The sequence below is a fragment of the Apteryx mantelli genome, chromosome 2, assembly GCF_036417845.1.
Source record: "Apteryx mantelli isolate bAptMan1 chromosome 2, bAptMan1.hap1, whole genome shotgun sequence".
Taxonomy (NCBI): Eukaryota; Metazoa; Chordata; class Aves; order Apterygiformes; family Apterygidae; genus Apteryx; species Apteryx mantelli.
In genome coordinates, this window is record NC_089979.1 from 126,074,207 (window position 1) to 126,101,028 (window position 26,822).

Here is a 26,822-nt window from a genome sequence, read left to right on the forward strand (position 1 = left end):
CCTTTCCCAGGGCCCGTGCAGGACACCGCGTTACGGGGCGGCCGAAGGGCGCAGCGCCCCGGGCAGGCAACCCCGCGCCAAGTGGGAGGCCCCGACACAGGGCTGCGGCTCGGCCACGGGCCTCTGACGCGGGCTGAACAAGAGGCGGCTCGGCGAGGGCAAATCCGCGGGCGCAGGGGCAAGGAGGGAGCCCCAAGGCTGTCAGCGCCTTTAAGGCCCCCCCACTCGGAGGGCAGGCGCTAAGGGCAGCGGCCTCACTGCTCATACTGAGCATGCGTGTTGCGGCTCGCTTCCGGCGGCTTGCTAGGTGCTCGGGGCCCTGCCTGGCGGGGCCGGCGTGTGGCGCGATGGCGGCCGCCGTGGGCCTTTCTTCCTCGCCGGCTTCCCCCGCCGTGAGCGAGCTGTGCCAGAACGCCCGGGAGATCTTCCTGGAGGCCTCGCGGCTGCTCCTCGCCTACGCGGACAACATCCTCCGGTGAGCGGGACCGGGCGCGGCGGCTGGCGCCCGGAGCGGCTCCTCGCGGGGCGCGGCAGCAGCCCCCCCCCCCCCCCCCGCTCCCCTGGCGCGCGGGCCGCCAACGGCCGCGCCGCCAACGGCCGCCGCCCCTCTTGCCCGGCCGAGCCGCCGCTGGCAGCCCCCGTGGCGCCTGTGTCTTCGTCTGCCCCTCACGGAGCGCGGGTGGTAGCTGCAAAGCGCCTGAGCAGGGTGCTGAGGAAGACAGCTGCGAGTGCCCCTCGCACCCGCAGGCAGCGGGCCGGCGGGGGGGCCCTGCCGTGCGGCGGAGTCCCAGCCCCTGGCTGTGCCTTGCAGGTCTCGGCTGCGCGACGCGATGAGGTACCTCACCTGTGCGGGGGCGCCGGCGGCGGGGATCGGGTGCCACAGCACTTTTCACTGGAGTCTGCGGGGCTTGCAGGCGCTCCGTAGCGTTGCCAGTCGAGCCTTCTGTTTTGTGTATCTTTAAGAAAATAGAGTCAGCCTGTGAATTTATTAATTCTTGTTGTGTTACAAATAAAGATTTAGAAGCGATTTATTTTAAATAATTATTATGCAGTAGCTTATTTATGGGATCACAGACGGAGCCATTTCAAAGATGAGACTATACCTGCCATTTGTTAGATGTGACTCATTTTTGTTACCTAATATCAGAGTTCAAGGGCATCCTATTTCTTTTGTCAATACTTAAATAAGACTTTTTTTCATATAAGTGAATATTGGCTCTTTTTATTGTTGTCGTTATTTGGTTGATTCTAAGGACTTGTGTTTTGTGTTATACATATAAGCGTGCATTAGCCCTGATTCTGCAAACATTCAAGTACCTAGATGCAAATGTATATACAAATATGACTTAAATAATTGCACCAAAGACATAACTTGATTTGTCTGTTACCTTACTCTTATCCTCCGACTCAGTAAGACTGGTATCGAGAATTAATTCTGGTTGTATTTTTGCAAGGTGTGATTTCTAGGGGTATGGGCATACTAATATGTATGGTTGACCTTGATGCTGTTTTCAAGCAACTCAAGCTGTATGAGCTGCCTCTCCATGTCTGTATGTGGTGTGTCAACCACATGTAAAAATTGTGCTGTGTGAAGTAGAGACATAGAGAACAATGGATCCTGGGCTGGCTGTCTTTAAACAAAGAGGTGAGAAATGAAGAACACTTAAAAGAGTTGGAGGAGGAACAGGGAACTTTGAAATCTTCAGGAAGCCAAGAGATGGACATAATAGTTTTACCCATGTACCAGGAAGTTTTAACATCATTTCTGTAGTGGGCCTAGGACCATCCATCATTGAGCTGAGGGAGGAGTCTAATTAGAATGCTACAAGAGAGTCATGAAGTTGACTTTAACTGTTGCTGCAGGTTAGGCCCTGCTCACTAAAACTGCAAAATACTTATTCACATGCTTGGTTCCAAATTTTGGGTTGCAACTTAACTTGTAACTCTTGATATTAAACACAGAAGGGCAGGAGTTAAAACTTAAGTTTTAGGTATATTTCATCTTCTGCCTACATGGTATAAATGAAAGTAAACTTTTTTTTTTAACTTTTATGAATCAGTAATGCTGCATAGTAGTTACCAAACTTCTTAGTGTTTACTTATTTTCCAAACATAATTAAAACTTTTAATTTCTTCAGATATCCTTATGAAGAAAAGTACAGATTCATTCGGATTGGAAATCCAGCATTTTCTACTAGACTGTTACCTGTCAGAGGAGCAGTTGAATGTTTGTTTGAAATGGGGTTTCAAGAGGTGAGTATGAGCTAGTTATTTCTGATGTATTCGTGAGTTTTACCCACTAAAATTTAAAACTGAACTTTCTTTTTTTTTCCTCAGTTGCAAAGCACTAGATTTTTGGCCAGTTGTTCTGAATTTTCCTTCAATCTTTTTTTTGCAAATATCTGCTGTTGACCAGCAGAAAAGTTGAGTGAGGCTACTTCGGAAATCATCCTGGTGCATCTAGAGCTAATCTGATCTGTGATAAGATTGTTTTGGGGTTGTTGTTGGTTTTTTGGGTGAGGTAGGGGGTTGTTTGTTTTGTTTTTATGCTCTTTTGGTTCCCTACTAATTTACTTCATGGTCAGATATCCATGTATCCATGCTGACACAAAGGAAGTGGTGGGAACCCCCTATTTTAGGAGCAGTTGGCTATTAGGTGAACGTAATGTTAAATTAAACTGAACCCTCAGGCAGTAGTTTCTATATTGTAAACCTGTGTATGGAAACTGTCCTTTAAAGAAATGATCCTGCCCCTCTGCTGCCTGCAGTTGCTTGTTCCCACCACCATCAGGGCTTATGTGGCCCTGTAGTAAGTTAGATAAGGGAACTGATTGATAGAAAAACACTGCTTTTGTTGTTGCGAGAGACTAATTTTTATCCAATTCACAATGCGACTGCAGAGGTAGTAGTGTTGTCATGATAGAAGTGGAGGGCAACAGCCTGTTTTGGGAGGGCAGGGCTTGTACCCAATTAAAATTGTTATGAAACTATATTCTAAAATAGCCTTCAGTGAATCTTTTGGTTGCAGTCAGAAAGATGGATTTCAAAGACTACCTTGCCTGCTAAAATGGTCCATGTCTTGGTAGTACTTGAGAATTGCACTAGAAGCAGCCTTTGTAGTTACAGGAGAGCTAAGGTGAAAAATGAACTCTTGCTTTAATGGTACAAAGCTCTTGCTCTGTTCTTGCTTTAATTTGTCTATTTCATGTTATGCTTCTGTATGAGTGTGTTCATTTTGTTCCTTAGGCCCAACTGTCATGAAGCTTCTGCCTTCTGTTCTGATGAAGTTATCTAGTGTAGTTGCCATGATTTTACAAAAAGTAAATGTGTGCTGAAAGAAATGATGACTGCAGAGTGGTCTGTGGGGTGACTGGATTTATTCCCGTGCTGAGGCTCAGGAGATGACTTTTAATGATGTGCCTTAGTCAAGTAGTCTATGTAGGTGATGAAGCACTCTAGCAGCAACAATATGGGTCATTTTAAATGCAGTGTAAACTGTTAATCTGACTTTTCTCAGATCATCGAGGGCATACTGGCTTACTCCTGTGGGTATCGTGCCAGTTGAGATTACAGCCAACAAACTTCTCTCCAACAGCACTAGCTAAAAGTGTTGCTTCTTTCACCTCTGCTTATTAAGCTGACTTTCTCAAATAGAAAATAAGGATTCTTCTGCTAGGTTGGTGCATTCTGTTTAGTTTTGTGGTGATTAAAAGTACTGAAGTGATGCATAAACAAATTATTCCATTTAATAAATAGAAGTGTTGAAGCATTAGAAACTCTTAAAGTATGAATTTTTCAGTATGTTCATATTTTTAATAACATTTTTCATCATTTAAGTGCACAGTCACTTTGCTTCCATCATAATTGCTTGTGACTGCAGCATAATGGGTCATGTTATAATGAAAAATAGGAACCCAGAAAACAAGCTGGGTACAAGTATAAATAAGGATAGTATTTCCCATCTGAAGACGCATAAAACCTAAAGGACATCAACATAGAAAAGAATTTGAAGCAGATGCCGTTCTAGGGGCTTCCTCTCCCAACACTAGCTAACCTTTCTGTGTTGCCTAATCTAGTGTACTACTGCTTTACTGTGTACATTGAGCATGTGCTGTTCATTTGTTGCTCTTTCTTTCTCTGCCAAACAATAACTATGGTGTCCATATCTGTCTCTGCAAAATAAGTTATTAACAAAAGCATGTTATTACAAGTGTTCTTTCCCCAAATTGACTGTGGATTCTTGATCTAAAGCTGTGACAAACCTAATCTGGAGGCTGAATCCTGCCAGGCCTTGGCATGCTAGCTTCCAGTAAATGGTATAGGTGATACAATAGATAAAAATCACTGACAAGCATAGACCTGCATTAATTACTGAATTAATTTTTCTAAATTTCAGGGAGAAACTCACCTGGTTTTCCCTAAGGAAGCATCGATTGATCAGCTACGTAAAATCAGAGATTTAATTGCTGGAGAGAGAAGTAGCAGACTGAATGAGTCAAATCACATCCAAAGATCAGGATCTTCTGACACTGTAGCCAGCACTGGGATAGCTGCACGTCAGCCTTCAAGACCTGTTGACTCTGTTCTTGCCCCTGCCCATCAGCAACTAGAAACATCACCGGCACAACCTCTTGAAATGGTAATTATAACTTTAAAACTTTGTAGGAGCACTGACATTATATATAAACATTGAAGAACAGTCGAGCGTTGGAACAGGTTACGTGGAGAGGTTGTACAGTCTCCAGACTTAAGAGTTTGCAAGACCCAACTAGATAAAGCCCTGAACAACTTGGTCTGACCTCATACCTAACCCTACTTTTGAGCAGGAGGTTAGACTAGAGGATTTTTTTTTCCATTGTTTTCTGAAGTTTTTGAATATTTTGTTAAGTCTTCATCCAACTGAAACATCAAATGTGCCATAAATAGAATATTAGCAAGAGATTTTGTTGTCTGAGATTCAAAGCAATTTGAACTTTTAGGAGTCAGTTAAGTGGGAAATGCTGCCCTTAAGAGAGTCTTCAGAGGAGATTAGCATTTATCAGGCAGCTGTCATAGCAGTCTTTGAGGGATTAGGCAAGCTTTTGTTTCAAAGACTTCTCCACATCACAAAATGGAGTATGACACAGAGAATCAACTAGTGGTCTTCACAGGTTCAACATGCCTGCACAGCTGCCTGCTGTAAGTCAGGGCACAGCTTGATTGTTCATGTAGAGCTTCATGAAGATGTCTATCTGCAATCAGAAGTTCCAAGACTCACTGTGTTTGTATCCTTTGCCTTCACTTCTGATTCTGAAAAAGTGTGGAATAAGTCAGTTCAGGTTTGTCTTGTTGACAGATCTAACGCTTGTTGGGGAATTTCTTCAGCAAAACTTGTCTCTCAGCATTCATGCATGTTGTGCTGGGCTTTGATCTTGCTGTGGCAATGAGGGAGAAAAATGGTGTGACAGTTTGAAGTTCAGCAGCAAAATTTCGGTTTTAATGTAGCTGTGACTTGCCAAGTTAATTTCTAGAAAGCTAAGACTAAGGCTGTGAACTACTGTTGGAATCCATCTGGGAGCCAACAGAAGAACCAGAGATAAGCCTAGTATGTTTGATTCTTGAAGTCTCAGTTTGTGCGCTGTATGTGTAGCCTGTGAAGGCTCTCTTAATTTGTATGCAACTATTGTGAGAGTAATTTAGCCAAGTAGGGACAAGTGTATAGTTACTTTGGCTGTGTCCTTGTCCAAGAAGTTGAGATAAAGTCCCCTATGAAGACAGAGAGGCAGAGATCATCTTTCATCTGATGTTACGTGGCCTGATGGGGAAAGGCTCTAACACTTTATGCTACTTTGAAAAATGAAGGAGTTATGTCTTTTGATAGAAAGTTGAAGCATGCTTTGGTTTAACTCTCTGAAAAGTCTTTTCCCTTTCAGCCATTGTTCTTACATAAGTTGATGCAAGATGAATTCTTACAAAAGCTCATTTTTGTAGATCTTCCGGCAGAGTCTGTGCCTTTTTAATAGATGTTATCAGCTTATTGTTGGATGCTGAATCATGGATAACTATTTCTTCCTTGTACCTACCTAGGATCAGTGAAAAAGAAATGGTATAACATAGACTCAAGTGATCTCTTTTGGAGCGAGAGCGCTCGGTGCCTCTTCACTACCCATGATATCCTTTGAGAAAGGAACTTCTGTGGGCACTGTAACACTGAGCCATTTAATCTAATTATGTTAGCAGTTGCCTGTAAAATACAGTAACTGGTTTTGTTTGCTTTTGGTTGGTTTGTTGGTTTTTACTGTTGTGGCCTCTTCTGCCAGGATGGTAGGAAGTGATTATGAAACCTCTAGAGTGGCTGCTCTAGTAGTGGTCAATATTGGGAGCTTTAAAAGTTGTGTTGGTCTTGGAGTGAAAAAAATGTTGCATTGCATAACTCAAGTTGATGCTTGCTGTATTTTGAAGTTAACCCTTTTCATGTGTAGTTATTTTGCCCTGTCTCTTGCTAGCAATCAGGACTGTGAATCCATTCTCTGCAACTAATGTCTTCCAGGCTTCTTGACGTAAAACATGGGTGGTGGGACTAAACTTACTAGAGTTAGAGACAGCTAATGCAAAGGTAGCACTCTCTTAGAACTCTGGTTTGGTTGATCTCTTCAGAGAATTATGCTGCTAGCTCTCTGAACTACTGATGTTTGGGATGTATAGTCTGGGTTGACTAGAAGGAAGTCTAAAATATACTCTGGCTGTGACTCAGCCATTTTGCTTGCACAGGATTAGATGTTTTCAGTTGTAGGCTTTTTTGGGTGTGGTATTTTTTATTTTATTTTTTTCCTCTAATGAATATTCTGAAGAGATGTAGCTGTATTGTTGTTGTATGCACTGCTATCAAATGTCAGAGAAATTTGGATAGTTGTAATGCAAGCATTTTTATTTCATGCCTGTGTGTTACCCCTGTGACTCATGGCAGTCTCGGTAAGCGTGAGGAAAAGTGGGTTACTTGAGCCAACACAGCAATATTTCTAAATGGCATGGCCCTGTTCTAGATGAGCACTGCTGTAATGCTGATATTGTTTGCCTGTGGGAAAGCTTGAATTGTCAAAGAATCTGGGGGATTCTCTGGTGTGTTGAATGATATCTCTGAACATTTTTCCAAGAAGCTGACAGAATTTGAAGATCTATAAGCCATTGGCAGCCCCTGACTTCGTCCTGTCTTGTGATGAGCTGATCATGTTTGTGTCTTTAGATGTTCTACATATTTGTCTGTTATGTATGACAGAATATAATGCATGCAAGAAACCTAATTGTTAACTTGTTTTGCAAAATTATGCCATATTCAGCTGCTGAGAGCATGTTGTAATCTAACTTAAAGTTGTGTGATGGGATTGGAGAGAATACCTGTTGCCCAAATCCTGCTCTATTTTCTCTTCTGCAAACTTGCATTGAAGTGAATCTGAGCGCAGTTGGGTTTATGATGTTAAACCAGTTACCTACAGCTGATGAGCTCCAGGAAGAGCGAAACCAGTTCTGACCTGTTTCAGCAGTTATGAAAAGTAAGGACTGGTCCTGTAGTACTGTCCAGCAGCAAAATAATTAATCCCAATTTAAACACTGCTTTGAAAGAAGCATCTTCTGGAGGGTTCTCACCTGCGTATTATGTTACATTTGCTGCTAGCCTCTCAGGAGGATATGGCATCGGTGATGAAGGAAAGATGGTAATTAACAAGACTAAAGACTGAAGCATGATCTAGCAGTAGAGAAAAAGATGATTTAGCAGCACCACGTGCTTCTTCAAAAAAATGCCAGACGCATTTTAAAATCCTGTTTCACTTTCCTTCTTGTCCCCCTTTAAATGTGAGTAAATAGTTTGTTTGGCTGCTGCTCCACTATTAGAAGCTTGAGCTTATTTCAGTAAATGTGGGTGTAACTTTTTCAGTGCAACATATAGTTGCCACTGAGTGCCTAATAACTGACTGAAAAAGCCAAATTCTTATCTTTGATCTATGGTGAAATATGCTGTTAATAAATGGACACAGGACTGTATATTCAAATAAGTTTTAGAGTTGATCTTTGAAAGAAGGAAATAGAAATAAACAAGCTATGCTCACAAATAAGGGAGTTCTGGGATAGTATTAGAGTTCTGGGAACTAGGGCATGAAGTGCAACAGTGTCTGGAAAATGGAATGAATTACAGTTTTTTTTGTAGATATCAGGTAAAAGGTGTCATTTAAAAAAAAGTCAAAAATGTTGTCATCAGAGGTGTCTGTTAAAACATTTTCAGTTCTCACTGGATCAGTTCACTTTTCAGTCAAGACACCATTCAGAGAGCTCAAAGATGGCAGGCAGTATTCACAGGTAAAGTGGTGGTGGTGTTTGCTACTTTTATTGATATCTTTACAAATAAAGATTTCTCCTGTAAAGAATTTTATAATGTAACTGTGAGTATGGGATTATGACTGACTCAAACTGAGATAGGAGAGCTTTGTTCTCCTGTCCAAGGTGAGAGTTCAAAAATCATCTTGTGACTGAAAATCCTTTTGCAGGCTGCAAATATCTTGAAAAAACTTCAAACAAACTTTGAACATCTTGTATTGGTATATGAGAATCCTCCTCTTCAGCAGAAAGCACTAGCTTCAATTCCTCTCCAAGAATTGAAAGGGAAGGCTCAGAAAAAGCTAGCACAAGCTACAATACTGGATAAAGGTAATGGTACCAAGTTACAATTTGTATGAAACTATAAATACTCTGTCAAACTTCTAAGCGTGATGCATGTGACTGCTATGCTTTAGGGAGTGTGAATTAAGCCATATGCCTGCAGGTTTCAAATGCTGGCTTTAAATTAGAATTGCCTTCTATCTTGTCTGTCTCTTGTCTTACTCATTTTCAAATTTTCTACTTTTCTCCCTTTGCTTTGCTTCCTTTGCAAGTAACTTGTGTTACTTACATTTCATTCTTGTCCATCCATCTTTTGCTGCTTTTATATAGAAATTTTGAACTCCTAATTTCTAAAGCAGCCGCAAACAGTGCTGGGGAAACAAATAGGGTAAGCATTTACAGTTACTTCACCCTAAATAGGAAGAACATAACAAAAAGAAGATGTAGGGAAGCTTTTTTTTTTCCTTATGTAGTTACTGTTCTGAAATTGTTGGAGTGCAATTTCCCCATAAATACTACAATTCTAAATTCAGAATAAAAAAATAAAAAATGCAATTTCTCATTTTAAAAATGATATTATTGGAGAGATATTTTGCTAGTGACTTTTCCAGGGCACAAGCTGGTATTGAGAATCACCATTCTTGTGAATGCTTAAATGAGTAGGTCTGTTCACAGGAAGGTCCTCTTGGAACCTAAGGTAATGCATAGGCATAAATATTTGTGGCATCCATGGCTTCTTTTGAACATACTAAACCTTTGTCAGTTGAAAATAGAAATTTTTTAAATTGGACTATGATAGATTTAGATGTTTGGTACATCAATATAGTGAAATTTTACATATACAAGATAAATATCTTTCAAAACTGGGCTTTCAAGGCCATATTCCATATTTAAGCACAAAAATCCTTTTAACTGTGAATCTTTAGAGTGTTTTGGTTGATTGAAACAATTCTGCTAACTTGACTTGTGTATTAGAGGGTGCTGTTGATTGCAAATCAAAAATAAGCTTTTTTTCTTGTCAGTTTTATGAATAACTTTATAATACACAGCCACACACTAATATGTAATGTTTTTGGCATAAATGAGCATTTTAAAAATGAATCTTTGAGTAATTTTCCTCTTTTTGTAAAGCTCTGTTTGGAAGTAGGAAATTGGATAAGCAAGTACAAAGCATTCTCATTCAGCAGTGTAGGACTATGAAATAGGAGAAAGAGACTTAGTAGTAATAAATGAGAAATACTTAAATGGCCTCTTAAAAAAAAAAAAAAAAAAAAAAAGACAAATGAACCTCTTTTTCCAATTCTTCTGTGTACCTTAGGGGGGAAAGGAGGAGGAGGATGGTGATTCCAGGTGCTGCTGTTTCCCAAGCCATCAAGCTAATCTATTCAAAATGGCTTCCAGATCTTAATTTAGATATAAATAAAAGGAAGGGTGGAAGGACCAACTGCCCTATCTTAGGCTGTGACAACTTAAAAGCATTTTTAAAAGCCTTATAGAAACATTCCTTTGAGAATGGACTGTGTATGAGATGTATGCCTAATTGGCCCTTTCAGCTTCTTTGTGTATCTGTACTCCTGTATTAAGACACTCACCTGCAGCAATAACTGCTTGGTGCTAAGTGATGCTTGTTTTTTGGGTAGGCCCCTACCAGGTGTCAGAGGATTTTTGGCTCATAAAGACCATGCTAATAAAACTGTGGTCACTTGAACAAAAGTACAGGTTTTTGGCTTTTTTTTTTTTTCCCTTGACCACCTTCCATTAGAAAGAAAGATTGTCCAATTGAAAATAACTGCGTGTTACTGCCAACAATTTCCCATTCAGACGGATCACATCTGTCATGCTTTCCATGCTGTGTTTTCATGAAGGATTTATTAATGAACCAGGAGAAGAATATTCATGTAATAGCAATTAAACTTTCATAGATGGATTCTGTTATATGCTGTTATCCAGTAGAAAGAAAAAATTGTCCTCTAGCAGAAAGTTTGAAGTAAAATACACAATCGTATCCACTGTATAAGCAATAATTGTTGTCTAAATGCTTCAGCACAAGTGCATTTTTCATGTATAATACAATGGAAATTTTACTACAATTAAAAGTCAGTTTGAAGTCTCGGGTTTTCTTGCTTTGATTAAGAGATAATCGTCTCTCGTTCTCTTCATGTTCTTGGTGGTGTGTTTAATAGAGTTAGTAGCCCAAAGAGCCTTCTGTACCAGACAAGACTACTTCAACTCCAGAGGAAGACTTAAATTGAGCTTACATGTTTTCATCATCTAGGATTTTTTTTGCCATCCTGAAAGAGGAACTATCATGCCATTTCAGTGCAACTTCCTTTAACAGGATTTGTATAAGTTCCTCTTATATCTTCGTATTCCTTAGTCAGGCCTGTCTGCAAATGTAATTACAAACAAACTATAGTACATAAAATAACCAGTTATTAATATTTGACTGCAGTGTGGTCTAGATGATGGAATTGATGGGAAGACTTAGTTGAATGTTTATGAATCTGAGGAGAAGGATCTCTCTGGGCATTTGAGCAGAATATATATTTAAATTAAAGAGACTGAGGAATTAGAACACAGAAGGGATGGATCTCTTCCTTTGGAAGGCTGGATTTTATAATTTGTTAATTAGGTAAAGTGGGATTACTTCCAGATGGTGGAATAGCAACAGTATGTGAGAAGACTCAAACACGTGCTGTGAACTCAGGAAAATGGAACAGAAGAGTCTGGTGTTCAAGTATGGGGGAATTGGCTAGAGAGTAAGAAAATAAGACATCCTGTGTCTAGCTCGGGTAAGCTGAATTCAAAGAGGCTATTTGCTGAAGTTATAAACAAACTTAACTTTGTTCACAAAGCTTAATTACTGAAAAAAATATGAACTGTGCATACACTTTGTCTATAGAAAGTCTGTTCACACTACACCTGGTTGGCTAGACTGCTGCTAGTGTCTGGTAGTGTGTGTGCATGTTAACATCCTTTAAGATGAGGAAGTCAAAGCAATTGTTATTCTTAGCTTAATAGCATGTTAGTCATTTTTCTATTCTTAGCTATTGCTTCCATAGCCCTGAAAGAATATGAAGGGCATGAGGAGCTTCACCAGGCTTCTCTGTGCATCTAACTTGTTTTTTCTGAGCAATCCCTCATCTTCGTTCTAGCTGTGGTGTTCTGGAGTGGAGTCTTTTTGTTCTTTGGATAATGGCAAACTGTATTTTCATTCTTTAAAATTCAGATTTTCTTTGGTAATTTTTTGTGCTTTTAGGCAACATACAAAACTTTATAATGATACTTCTGATGTAGAGTAATGGCCCTGATGCAGTGATTTATGTAGGTACTGAAAAGTTCAACTAAATTGTCATTTTGCCATTTGACTTTAGTGTGTTAACTTTGCAGGTGCACATGTGAACGAAGAGGACTTCTTGCTTTTGGAGCTTTTGAACTGGTTTAAGAATGACTTTTTTCATTGGGTAAATAATCTTCCTTGCAGCAGATGTGGGGGGCAGACAGAGCCTAAAGATAACCTGTCACCTACTGATGATGATCTAAGATGGAATGCCAGTCGAGTGGAAAATCATTACTGCAACCAGTGCCAGTTCTCTAATAGATTCCCAAGGTGAGCACATGAAGATCTGCTTTGTTTTCCTTGTCTTTCAAGAAATAGCTTTGCATTTGTGTGTTCTGTGAACAAGTAAGAGAAGTTGTTGGATGAAAGACTAGAGAGTTCATTTTAAGTAATGTTGTAGGATGGTTGATGAACCATTAATCATTCTATAAGCTTTGGAAGTTCTTAAAAACAAAATACTGCTTTCATTTAAGTAGTTTTCTTCTGAATACTTGTCTGGCTTGGTCAAATTTAACAGTCAAAAAAAAAAATACAACTTCTAAATAAAACAAAATACCTTAATATTGGCATAGTATGTAGGTGGCTTTTCTTACTTTAAGGAAAATTAATTTACTTTGAGAAACTACAATATGTAACGTACATTTTCCTGCTGACTGTAGCAACAAAATGCATTCCAATTCATGGATCATGCTAACTACTGTAAGAACCAGCTTACAAAAAGCCTTTTTTAAGCTGAAATTTAAGTCAGTTTTCAAAATTGAAAAATCGGATTAATTTCAGTGCTGCCATAAGCAGATGACAGGCATATGGGAAGTCAAAGTAGCATTCTGCTCGCACTTATTTTGTACAGTGTAACAATCATTCTCACTATCTTCTGTGGACTAAAATCTATTCACATTATCACAAGGAACAACATGATGCAATTTTTTTAATTTTTTTTTTTTAGCAAAATATGTATTCCCTGTTAAGGTCAACTAATTTGTACAAAGTATATGTAATGAATAAAATTATTCTGTTCTCCCCCCCCCCCAGGTATTATAATCCAGAGAAACTTCTGGAAACCAGACGTGGACGTTGTGGCGAGTGGGCTAACTGTTTTACACTGTGTTGCAGAGCTGTAGGGTTTGAAGCTAGATATGTCTGGGACATTACAGGTATCAGTTATTCTAGAACATCTTAATATTTGTACAAACATATGCAAAGTGAGGCTATATATTTTATGATTCTAAGGTTATAATAGCCAGCAGACAGCATCTGAGGTTTTGTAGTTTGTCTAATAAAGGAAACAAATTCAGTTTTCGCTCTTGCCTGATGAGATGAAATATGCTAGTAAGATTAGATGGCTGATTTCGGAATCATGCAATACTTAGGATCATGTTCCCTTAGATTCAACTAAGATCAGAGCGTTCTCTTTCCATAACTTCTCTGAATGTAGATGATCAGAAAATATGTTCTTTCATATGTTCCTTCATTTAATAAATCAGGAAAAGTTACAGTATTTTGGGCTGTTAGAACCTATCCCTATAATTCATTGTTTCCTCTTGGACTTTGTTATATAGATCATGTGTGGACTGAGGTATATTCTGTATCTCAGAAAAGATGGCTTCACTGTGATCCCTGTGAAAATGTCTGTGATAAACCTCTTCTCTATGAAACTGGGTGGGGAAAGAAGCTCTCCTACATAATTGCCTTCTCCAAAGATGAGGTAAGAGTAATTACGTTAATAAAAACAAATTTGCCCTGAAGCATGAGTGTGAAATAGTCTATGTTAATGTAATTTCCAGAATTATTAGAGGGGGAAAAATTTTTTTTGATTAGCTAGCCTCTTTAAAGAAAGTAATATGTATGGGATTTTTTGATTGCTTCATTTTCTTCAACTTGTGCTTGAGGTTGTTGATGTCACGTGGAGATACAGCTGTAAGCATGAAGAAGTACTCTCTAGAAGGACAGTGGTCAGTGAAGCTACACTACGAGAAACAATTAACATACTTAATAGAACGGTATGTAACTTTTCTTAAACAGATTTGTTTAAGTGAAAAATAGGTGTTTTTCCAGTATGTGAAATCTTTGAACAAGGGAATGTGTTTTGTAAACTGATGGAAATGTCCATGGGCTATGGAATGTGAAAATATTGCTAACTGTACAGGTCTCATTTTACGTGAATAATAAATAATAATAAAGGATCAATCACAGTGCTGAACTTCTGTGAAATAAGATAAAGAATGGTATGCAAGAGGATTAACATAGTCTCTTACACAATTAGTTGCATCTTCTATTTTTGCTTCTTCTCTTTTTAGTTGTAATGACTTTGTAGTATTCTTAATGGCTCTTGTGCGTTAACAGACATGGGGTAAACTACAGGTGCTTTGTAACTGTGCGAACTCCTTGAAGGCAGCTAAGCATTGCCCACATCAAGAAGGCTATAACTTGAAAACAGTAACATACATAGGTGTAGGAAATGCAGGACTAACTTGTCTTTTGTGACTTTTTACAAGCTGTAGGAAGTGAGGGGTGATGATTCACAGGCTGCTTCAAGTACTTTCAAGAAGTGCTGATACTGTCAGAGTTTTGGCTCAGACCCACATATCCTGTTCATGCCTAATGTCCCCAAAACAACACATGGAAACATTTTCACCTGTATGTCATAGTCTACCATTCAAGGTTTTATGTATTCTAGTATATTCAGTCAAAAAAGTTCAGCCTGCCCCCTAGCTCTCTGCTAACAGCTTTTTCCTTCCCATATTTGGGGCAGGCTGAACTTTTTTGACTGAATGTACTAGAATCCTATAAAACCTTGAACCACTTATCTGGTTCCATTTTGTCCTCACTTCTTCCAGGGTGCTGGGCGGGGGGACACTTTATTGGAAAGTTATGATAATATTGATGGAATCAGGAAGGTAAATGCACCTGACCTGGGGTCTGGTCTGCCTGCCCCCCCCCCCCCACACACACACACCCCTTGATGATGTCACCATAGAATGATGCTCTGTTTCATTTAGAAGTCTAGAGAACTCCAGTGAAAATGTGTGTTACCGTCTCTTTAAACTCTGAATTGGCAACAGTGGATGGTGCTGTATATTGGTCTCTTGATCTGTTTCTTCCTTCTCCCTACCTGTCTTTAGAGCACTGTACAACTCATGAGCTGACACAAGCACCTCTTGAAAGAAAGAACAGACATTCTGGTCATGTTTTAAACCAAAATTTCATTTAAAAAAAAATGAGTACAGGGAAGAAAGATAGATGTATGCTTTCCAAACACCCTTGTATTTCTTATCTCTTCTTTTCTCTATATGTGGAAAAGCCCACCCCTTTCTTCTCTCTTGCATACTTTCATCTCCCGCCAGTGAATGGAAAACCTGGTATTTGTCATTTCACAATATTATTAAAGCTGTCTTATGAGTCTAATAAAACACCTTTTTCTTGTCTTTTTAAAGGACGAATTTTGATTTGTTATGTTATTTTGGAGGAACAAATTTCTACACACTGAAGGGTACTTACATCCCCTTCCTCCTCATGCACACACTTCCTTTTGCCCAGTAGCAGTTCAGGATACCTTTGGCAGGGTCAATTTATTTAACCTGTGTAGGTAGCTGCTCTTGCTTTTTATTTTGCCTGTTAGAGTTGGAATTGGATATCAGGGGCTTGCAGACAATTTACCGACAGCTTGTTCACAGTGTAGTTTTCTTCTGATTGTTCTGCTGCTAGTCCAAGGATGTTTCCTAAAGTTCACGCTGAGATGATATTGCCCTGGGACTGGGAGAGCCTTTAAGAAGCTGCTGTTGAAGAATTTCCATATGGTATTCAGGAGCTTCTGCCAGCTGGACTTTGTGCTGCTGATCACAACCCTCTGAGCCCAGAGGGCTCCAGTCTACTATGTTACCTGTAATCAAGATACCTCTCTAGAACAGGGGTGGGGGTGGGGGGGAGACCCTGAACCTTCCGCTGCTTTCATTAGAGGGTGGGACAGGGAAACATTTTTCATTTCTGATTTGCTCCAGACCCCCTTTTATGGTAGTAATTATGAATGATTAGATAATGAATAAAGAGGTTTGCAACAACAAGGTCAGCTCTTAACTCCAACCTGAATTACTAGTTTTCCTCTTATCTCATGGTTATTGATATATGAGATGAATCAGTATCCATGTTAGTGTAATGGTTTGGTATTTGTTTCCTACCCTCAAATTATCTGTTGCTTGAACAGCAGTAGAAGACAAGTCCATTTAAACCAAGGTATCAGTCTCCCAGAAGCATGCAGTCCTTCAGGAGACATGAACAGCATAACCAGTGTGTGATGCAGAACTGATTTTAAAGCTGCAGTTCACACTCATTCTTCTTTCCCATTCCCCCTCTCCCCTTAAGAAAGGTGGGGCCTGAGCAGATATGTACAGGGCAATGCTTTGTTTTAAGAAAAAGCAAAAGCAGGAAGTTTGAGCCGTGACAGTTGGAGTTCTTGGAATTCATTTGAGTACATGAATGCTAGTGACAGCAACATCATTTGTAGGAACTTAAGTTACAGGTTTTTCCAGCACATACAGTGTTGACCTCTGCAGTGTGTGAGCATTATGCATGTCTTACATGCTGCTACCATTTATATGCAAGAACCTGCTCTGGGGAACTACAAGAATTAGCACATTTGTACTCTTTGCAGTTGAAGAATTTGCTAGTTTCTTGTATCATATGTAAAAGAGCCATGTCTTCTGTAACATCCTTTTTGTTTAGAAGCACTGTTCTTTTGACTGCTTTTTCACATGCATTTATGACAGCTGCAGAGCAAGGGCAATGAGTTCTCAGTATGGCATCACAAGTCTCAGTAGTGGTAACCCATTACACTGAGCTTTCCTACTTCAAAGTGGTTAGGATGAAAATTTAGAGTGAAATTGCTAACTTAGGGTAAGCAATATCAAATTTCCTCTGAGCTGGGTTGAGATCTATAATACTAAATAAAAAATGCTAATAAAAATATCGATACTCAGGTGCCCAGGCAAGTGGCCTGGTGTTGCTGCTAGTCATCCATCAATGCCAGCTGAGCTATATTTCCACCATACCGTGTTACAGCTTGGCAGCTGGGATTTGTTCAGCTGGAACTATTTTTCATTATTTCCCCATATCTACTTTCCTTTATCCTGTTCCATATTGTTGTCTGGAACAGGTATTTGAAAGGCCTTTGTTTTCTGGTCCCTAATAGAAAAAAATTCTGGGCTCAGGACTGCTGTTGAGATAATTGGAATACCTATTGGCCTGAAGTATCAGGTCCTAATGAGCTGACTGTGTATGCCTTGGGTGAACACCAAAGTGGAGAAAAAAGAGGATATATCATCATGCATGTACCCAATCCTGAACTTAACTTTCCATTCCTGGGCAGATGTATCCACAGTTAAGGTTAAAAGTTTCACATATCAGCTCTGTATATATTTGACACGAAGATCATGGAGACAAAAATCCACTGATTAATGTATTTTTTGAAGTCGTTTATCAAAAAAGACCCCTACTTCTAGTCATATGGCCAAAGAAAGTGTGTTATGTAATTTCTTTTTCTTTTCTACTGAGGTTCACGTGATTTACCATGAAGTGTAGGTGATGTGATTTTACTCAGTTTTGTGACATCTGCAAAATCAAATGTTGTAGTTTATTTATGATAGGATAGTCACTGTGAATTAACTCTTTCAGGAATCTGAACAGAATCTCTGGACTTAGTCACCAAACCAAGACTGTTGCCAACCAAATCATTTCACCTTAGAGAAGAAAAGTTTGACCCTGTAATTATGCTTGCTTTCTCTTTCCCCCAGACAATCTCAGGAACAGCTAAGGTACAGAATACATGTGAATAATTATAAAATATGCTATGAAAGTGTTTTCTCATCCAAGCAAATATGTTATAAACATAGTACAAACCTTACTCTGAAAGAAATCCACATAGTTAGTGCATGAAAGTTCACAGAGAGAGCGCTTAAACATCACAGTGGAATGAACATGCAATTATGATGGTGTAAGATTAATATTTTTAACAGTCAGTCTAGACTTTAAATGTTAGTCTGTTTTTTTAATTTTTTTCCCCATTGGTGTCACTCTAGAGCATAATTACAGATATAATTTCTCTGAATGTTTTTATTTTGTTTGTTTCTTAAATATATTTTCAGAGACAACAATTTGTGTCAGAAAACAGAAGAAGAGAGCTTCTGGAAAGGACAGTTGTGGAGCTTGTTGAGTTCATTTCTCCTAAAACCCCTAAACCTGGTGAATTTGGTGGAAGGACATCAGGTTCAATGGCTTGGCGAGTAGCCAGAGGTGAAATTGGCTCCAAGGTATTTTACTTTCGACTGGCAGCCATCTTAGAGGTAGCTAATTAGTGGTTCCCACTGCAGAGAAACAGTGGTTCATAAGTCAGTGGTAGGTGGTTTACAGATTCAGTTTCAGCAGTAAAGCTTGCAGAAACGTTAGGTGGAAGATTGAAATTAATTCAGTAGACGTTCACAAGAAATTTTTTGAGGATTCACAGTGGTCCATTGGTTCCAAAAATGCTTGGGAACCACTGATCTAAAGTGTGTGATCTGCACCTGCAAGTTAATGAATTTTTTTTTCTTTTCTCTTGACTAGGTACAGTGTAACAGAACTAGAAAGTTTTAAGGTAGTTGGATGCTTTGGGGAAAACTTATAAAAATGTGTGTTTGTATTGTTAATTACTATTGGTTAAAGCATAGAAGCAGTTTTAAGCCAGATGTTTTTGCTAATAAAACAATGTAGGAGCAATTGGGATCATGTAAATGGAACTGCTTCTCCTAAATATTAAATTAATTGATTTTCATATCAAAGTTACTGAGTATTTCAGAAAGCCATCATCTACAATACAATTTTGCAAAATCTCAGCCATATTTAGCTTGAGCCAGCATGCAAATGTGTAACTTACCCCACCAGTTTGTGCATCAATTTTGACATGATCCTGTCATGTAGAATAACTGACAATCCCAAGTAGAACTGGTTAGGTGAAATTAATAGGTTTCACAGCACTGTTTAAGTTTGAGAAACTAAGAGTTTATTTCAACTCTCCTTAGTTTAGAAGATTTAATTTCTGTTTTGCTGAATCTCCTAAAAGCAGTGACAAATCTTTGAAAATATATATAATACCATGGAGTTATGGAGTTTGTACTTTACCTTTTTTGAAGCTGTTCTGTAAATTGTCATATACAAGCATCTATATATGATAGTCACGGAATTATATTTGGTATTCAAAATAATCATTTGCTTGTTGTTTGTACAAGAAATATACTCAACATATGAATTTTCTATTCCTAGCATGTTAGTCTCTTTTCTTAAATTTGCTAATTTTATGTTATTTTGTTAATAATTTACTTGTAAAAAGTAATTATGTCAAAATTTTAAAATAAATTCCTGTTTCTCTCTGGAAAAGGTTCAGGTCTATTGTAGAATACTAGTTTAAAATTTTTGTTTTGCTTTTGTCAGTGACATGTCTTAAAAATCGGGGGGGGGGGGGTTCAGTTGGCAGCAAGACTGAACTGTGAGCTCTTGGCATGCTGATTAAAAGTAACACAGTTTTATTGAAATATATTAGGAAATGAAGATGCTTGTATTTTTTTGCCTTTTTCAGAAGAGAAAAGAAGTAATTTTTATTCCCTCTGAAAAAGAGAAGACATCTAAACTGTTCCACCTGACATACAATGTAGTAGAAGATAGTTATACACGGATTTCCAATAATAATGAAAAAATAACTGGCTGGGAAACAGGTGTTTGGAAGGTAGAGTCTATCTCGAGGAAGGTTGAAACAGATTGGAAAATGGTAAGGGTAGCAATCCCTAAAAGCCTAAAATCTACCATAAAAGTATAACAGCTCCAATAAAGTAGAAAATCCTTGCCCGTATTTGGCATCAAAACTTCTCTCAGTGCTTATAAAATTTAGTTTAAGTGAGTAACTGTTACTCTTAAGCTTCAGATAAGATTGCCAGTTGATCCAAGAAATTGGAAATAAATTTACCTTGCCTTTCAGCAAGGAATGATTAAATTCTCTGCAGATTGCTAAAATCCCTGCTGGAACACCAAATTTAAAAATCTGGCTTCCTTCTTATGCTTTTGGACAAACACGCAAGACTGTTTTAATAAAAAGAAATACATATTTGCAAAAAAGTTTAAAAGGGTTTTTCGGCTTTGGAGAATAGCTTTATAGTGTATCATATCTCTTTGATGCACAGCCAAGGAAAGAAATTTTCATCCTCAACACTGTACTTCCATCTGCAAGAAGGCAAAAAGCTGTCTGTTATCCAGATATTGGGTACCCTGCCCAGATTCCTTTCCATCTGTCAGGACACTGAGCAGCAGAAGAATCATATGCTCCAAATCGAAGATGAGGAGAATTGATGCCTGTAAGATGGGAAAGGGTATTTTACTAGCAAACAGCTTTCTCAGCAACAGCCACTGACTCTGGGACTGAGCATTCCTGGCAGGGACTACAGCTTACTATTGCTTTGTTCCTCTGTCATCTTGCTAGCCTGAAAGGTCTCTGGCCAAATATTCTATTAGTTTAAGTAATGGTGTGCTTTCTGTTAACGAAAAATGAAGCTAACCACATGATTCTCTCCTAATGTTTTCTGAGATGGGCTTACAAATAACTAACTTGCAAAACGTTACAGGGGAATAGCTTTTAGAGGTTATTCTACTGTAAAAAGAAGGAAGAAAGGAAGAAACTTGAGAATGATATAAAAAATGATACAACGGAGTAGGCTAATGGGCAAAGAGAAGTAAGAAAAAATCAGAATAAGGGACAGCTGTTCCCTATGTTCTGCTAAAGCTGTGATAGCACATCATAACTTCAAGTCTCCAATGATCAATTATCCTCTCTTTTGCAAGAAACGTGTTGTCAGTGAAATCAATTACTGGTCTGCTGTTCTGCTTGGCTCTACTAATCAGATAAAACAGGGAGGCATTGATCTGTAAGACCAGACATTAAGATTACCCTGTGTTCAACAGCACCTCAGTTTTTCTGGATAAAGGATAAGAGAATGGCCTTGAGAAGTTAGGAGCTACATATCCAGGTACATCTCAGGCTTGTGGCTAAGACATGTTAGTTCTACAGGAACAGCATCTTTTAGAATGCCTGTATACAAGTTTAAAATGAAGTTTTGTTGGGGAGGTTTTTTGTATTTTGGGAGCAGCAGAGGGAGAGGTTTTTTGGGGTTTGCGTGTTCTTTCTTTTTTTAAGACCACTAGTAGATCTGCAAGGTACAGATTTGGGTTTTGATTCAGCAACTATCCAAGAACCCTTCCAGCCAGGAACCTTCAAAAATATTTTATGTATCATTTAGTATGTGATGAATGGAAAGGAAATTACATGTAAAAGCCACAATAATGGGTAACTATAGGTATTAGCCCAGGAGTAACAGAAAAGAAGTATCAGTTATGTCTTCTGTCTTTGCAATGTTGTTGAACAAAATGTTTCAGATAGCATGCATTTGCTCATCTTCTTAGCCAACCTGATAGTTGTAATCTCTGTTGTATTTATGTTTTTCCTTGCTATAAATAAATGTCTCCCAGCTTTATGGTATCAAACCCAAACAGCTGCAAAACACAAATTTAATGGAACTGATTACCCAGAATAACTTGTCATTCAGGCTAAAACAATCAGACCACAATAGGTGATATAAGAACTTGTAGGTCTAAAATCCATGGATTTTTAAAAGCTTTTTTTCCGGAAGAGTTCCTCCCATAGAAGTGAATTTGAATGAGGGTTTGTGGTTTTTTATTTGTTTATTTATTGGATTCAGATTTTTTTTCAGTAATACTAGCAAAAGATTAGCCACATGTAACATGTAGAGGACAATCAAAGAGACACAAAAGGAAACTTCTACTTCTGTTTTTCTGATTAAATCCTTGGATAATATAATGGAAGATGAGCCAGGCCCATGTGTTAGTTTTTATCCCTAAAAGCCTATGTTTAATGCACCTCAACCAAATACTAATAAATGCTGTGTTCTTAGCTTCATTACAGAAATATGGCAATTAAGTAGATTTTGATCGAAGGAGATCTCGTGCTAGAACTAGCTGAGATACTTTAAAAAATTGTGTGGAGATTAGCAGTTTCATGAACCTCAAGACTATACTCACATGAAAGCAGATTAAATTGTTACATTTCCCCAGGTACTGCTTTTTTTTTTTTTACTACTGGGTAAAATCCCACACCTTTGGGTTTTTTTTCACCTTTCTTTAACATGAGGATTAACATTTTTATTCCTGGTGAATACCAGTACTAAAATTCTGTTTTATAGTCTGTGGATGACATTTTCCATATTAGGATGGGATCTTTAGTAAAACATATTACTATTTTATTATCATCTTACCAGAGTTGTTCTGTCCAGATTAAAAACTAAAGAGCTATCAAAGTCCATTTAGTATGACATTAGTCAGAAGCTTGGAAATAATAGTAGAATTTTGATAACAGTTTTCTTAACTAAGGATTCCGTAAGGATCATGGCAGTTTTGACACTTCAGGCTGTAATGCCCATTATATTAGTTTGCTGATAAGGGATGCTAGACTTAAAAGTACCATCAAAAGCTTATTATAAAAATGTATGAGGGTTCATAGTAACTCTTTAATGAATATTAACATATGAGCTTGACTATTCAGCTAACTGAAGTTTAGAACAGCATCGGTACTCCATTAAATTATGCAAATCTCTGACAGCTTAAATAATGTTATTACAGGAGTTATATATGGCTAGCATGTACTACGGTTTGGTTTAACCGAGATATGCCAAGTCCTAGGAAAAGTGGTGTGCAACCAGCCGCCACATCTGAACAATCCAAAATACCTGGTGGCCTGATTGCTCTGTACTGCTGCTGAAAAACTGTGTAACCAAAATGAAAAGCAGTGTGTGGCCCTGTGGATTTATATAAAAAAACAATTCTGCTTATTTAAAATAATAAACTTAGTTATTTTTGTGGCTTAAACTTTACAGAGCATGTTGAAATAGTCTGCAGTGTTCCCCAGTGAAGGACTGTGACTCATGTACATCTAACTACAGAATAGACTTAAGGATTCAGAAGGAAATTGTGAACAAAATTGTACTATGTACAGTTTTGCTGTTTCAGTAGCTTTATAAAAATCAAAGTGTATTAAGATTTGATATCCTTGTTACACTGATTAATTAGATGTGTGTTGATCATCACCTTTTTAACATACTATGTCTTCTTTCCATTTAGGTTTATTTAGCCCGAAAAGAGGGGTCATCCTCTGCTTCCATCAGCTGGAAGTTTGAGTGTAAGTCAGTCGGTCTAAAAATAGATAACGTGTCAATTAGGACAAGCAGTCAGACATTTCAAAGTGGAAGAATAAAGTGGAGAGTGTACTCCCCCACAGCAGAAATTGCTCTGTTAGGAGGTAAGTATGGAATTTTAAAAAATGAGTAATGCCATGTAGCATAAGTGCAACTGCAAATAGAATAGTTTATACAAGAAGTCTGATGTGTAAATGCTAAAAATAATAAAAAGGCAGATGCATTTTGACTTTTGCTACAAAATCTTTCTTACCAAGGTCAAGAAAATATTGTGCATTTTATCAAAATTGGTACAAAAAAAACCCTGTTCCAAAACCCAGTTTTATTGATATATACAGCTACACCTGCCACAGAGCATGGTTAGCAAGAACACAGACTGGATAGAAGATGTTTATGTTTTTTACCAGGAAGGATAGATGTTTGTATGTGTGGTGGCTTCAGTCTTGACTGGGTCCTCTGAGCATTAGCACTACACAAATAATATTTAAAATTTGCAGCTGATTTTTTTTGTGCCACTGAGTGATAGATTAAGTTGAATAGCTGTAATGCAGATCCATAAATATTCATTACAAGTTACACTTAAACATGCATTCTAGCATTAGATGCTTTCTGGAGCAGAAGCTTACTTGTTTGTTTATTTTTTCCTCCACTAGATAAAAGTCTTTGCTCCTATTCAGATTTTTCTGGTGCAATGGAAATTACATTGGAAGCAATCCTAACTGGAGGGGATGGTGAAGCTGCATGGCAACACACCCAGCTGTTTAGAGAGATCTTAACAGGATATGGAGAAAATTGCTTGGAGATAATTATAAAACTTGCTGACCCCTGAGAACCGAAACAGAAGATATGTTCTTTGGATTACTTGAACACATTATGCCGTGGATACAACACGAAGATTTGGATGGCAATTCCCATTGATCCTGCTTGCAGCTTCTTTCCTGTTTCACACCTTCCATGTAACCCACTTGAAACTGCACGTGTATTGAATAGGTAAACATCACAATGAAAACCTTCTTCACTTTAAAAACAACATCAAAATTAAGGAATTGAAAGATAAAACTAATACCCCTTTCCTTATCTATAATGAAGAGAAAACAGTTTTTAGAAAGCATGACATGATCATAAGAGCATAGGAGAAATTTTGATTTGGAGTTTTGGGATTGGTTTGTTGTTTTTTATAATCTGCTATTTGGAGTTACTGTTGGAGTTCCATTTTTTGGTAGATCACAACAGCTGCATTGTGATGATTTTAAAACATTTTAGTAGACTAATAGAAGACTTAGACGTTTTAAAAGAGATGATTTTATGTAATAAGCAGAAAAGCTGACATTAAGATAAACATTTAAGCAATCTTAAAATGATCTTGTTATATATCCAAGTGTTAAACTTGGGTTTAATACCAAGAGGTGTTTGGAAGTATGACGGTGTAGGAAAACAAATTAATTTTGAAAGAAGTGTTCATTATGTATCTAAAATTTTGTCATGGCCTGCAATATGAAATACAGGTTTAAAACTGGATAAGAATATCAGATTTTCTCTGTGAAAAATAGATTATTCATTTTACATATTTTTGTATGATATAAATTCAAATTTGTCCAACTTTTAAATGAAATAATTCATTGAGCATGTAGATTGAAATCACTTTTAAGTATTGTGTTAAGTTGCATTGAATACTATTCCCAAATTTGATGTAAAAGTATATACAATTTCTCTGTTCTTTATTACAGTGTTTAAACATCTTTGCATTGAATATAACAAACACTACCACCCAGGGGATCAAATTTTGATTCCAGGTCAGATGTAGCAGCGTTGTGATTATAGTAATCACCTATGGAATGCTCAGATTAGACAGTCTTTATGAGAGAATTTGAGGAAAACTATGGTTGGATTGTAGAAGAAATTTTATATTATAGGACTATAATACAAAGTTTGTACTAAAGTGTTATTTTAAAATAAGTGAAAATTGGGGATGTTCTTAAGGCTAGTGTATTTAAAGCTTTTTTTTTTGACCCTTCCAAATATTGTATTGATTTGAAATGATTGTTGAAAATAATTTCCATTGAAATAAATGTTTGCTGACCTTTCAACAAATCTAAGCATATATAAGAATATTCAGCTTTTATTAGGAATCTGCATATGCACAGTGAACATGAGCATCAAAGTTATACCACAGACATCTTAAAAGGTATTATAATATGGCAGCTCAGGAGTGATAGCTTATATATGATAGATTATATGTTTTGCTTTAAATGTAAATTGACAGTTTATGAGGGATTGGAAAGAGACAGTCCCACTCCCTTAGTACCGAACAACTCAGTGACAGGGAACTATATGGAATGGTGTTGATCTGTACTAACGCAAAGTGAATTTGCCAGTATCTATTCAAAATGTCTCCTGTATTTAGTTTTAGCGAAGTGCTGGTTCTGAGATTTTGAGTGGGAACCCAACAAAAGAGTATTTTAGAGTAGCTGTATACTGTGTCAGAAGGAATTAGGCCCCCCAAAAAATTAGTGACACCAATCAGTAGAATACCTTGCTTCGTAATTTTGGTAGCTTAAAAAGATATTGCTTTAAGCTAGAACATACTTTTATTTTATTACTTAATATATTAAAATAGAGGACTATTAGGAATTGCAGAACAGCTTAACTGCATTTGGTAATTTGAAAGCGGAAGGCAGAACAGATTTAACAGTAGTAAGATGAAAGTAATTTTCACACAATTTTGGTCAAAATCTCTGGGGGGAGAATAATAACTGTGGATAACTTAATAAAATCATCTCCACTCAAACACTGGAGTAGTTAGAGTCCATTATTTAAAAAGTCTGAATGAATTAAAAAGATTGAAAAATGCTTCACCAATCTAATTAATCAACAAATATTTCTGTACTTGTAAGATTACATGCAATGAATAAAAGTGCTTATGTTAGGAAAGAATTAATGAGCAAAACCCAATGACTGAATAAACCTAATCTGTAAAAGTTAAATGGAACTTCTCAGGCTTCTTTTGGAGTACCTTCTATACGGTGACTATTTTGAATCTCTTTGTGCATAAAATTGTTTAAAAGGCACTTATTTTTCTGATCTGTATTTCAGTACAACTTAAATATTAATAATTTTTTAAATTAATTTTTTAAACCAGAGATAGTTCTTCTGACAATTTGCTCTGTTTCATTGATGTTTGCTCAATAAGAACTTGCAGTATCCTGAATTTGCAATATTGTATGGTGGAAAGATCTGTGCCATGATGTGCATTAAAAGCGTGGGTATTTAGTTGTGCTGACAATGATATATGTTACTGGTTGAGTTGTTGGAGATACTCATCAGGGCTTGAAAATCAGTGCTTACTCATCATCTTAGCAGTTTGAGGAAGGGGAGGTTAGATGAGAAAAAAAAAAAATTGTTTCCTAGAAATGTACAGCTTAATTTTAATATAGGTAAAACCAGAAATGGTTTCTAGAATTCAGTGTAGTTTGGTACAGTCTAAAGAACTACCAGCTGTCCAGTGTGCCCAGGTTGCCTTCCAAAGTTGCACTAAGAGGTAACGGTGAAAGCTTTTCAAACAAGTTTTACAT

At 37.7% G+C, this 26,822-nt stretch overlaps 1 protein-coding gene across 3 annotated transcripts; it reads left to right on the plus strand.

Moving 5' to 3' along the window:
• Positions 1-225: 225 nt before the first annotated feature.
• NGLY1 (N-glycanase 1) lies at positions 226-26,239 on the plus strand. Of its 3 annotated transcripts, none has more exons than XM_067291491.1 (12): positions 226-475; positions 2,139-2,253; positions 4,397-4,639; positions 8,520-8,679; positions 12,022-12,241; positions 13,004-13,125; positions 13,531-13,676; positions 13,861-13,971; positions 18,109-18,273; positions 19,575-19,763; positions 23,177-23,354; positions 23,904-26,239. In XM_067291491.1, the coding sequence occupies exons 1-12, from the start codon at positions 273-275 to the stop codon at positions 24,077-24,079; spliced, it is 2,028 nt and encodes a 675-aa protein (XP_067147592.1). In that variant the 5' UTR covers positions 226-272; the 3' UTR covers positions 24,080-26,239. The 3 variants fall into 3 exon arrangements, with proteins under 3 accessions (XP_067147592.1, XP_067147593.1, XP_067147594.1); XM_067291493.1 differs by lacking the exon at positions 226-475 and adding an exon at positions 828-835; XM_067291492.1 differs by lacking the exon at positions 19,575-19,763.
• The last annotated feature ends 583 nt before the right edge of the window (positions 26,240-26,822 follow it).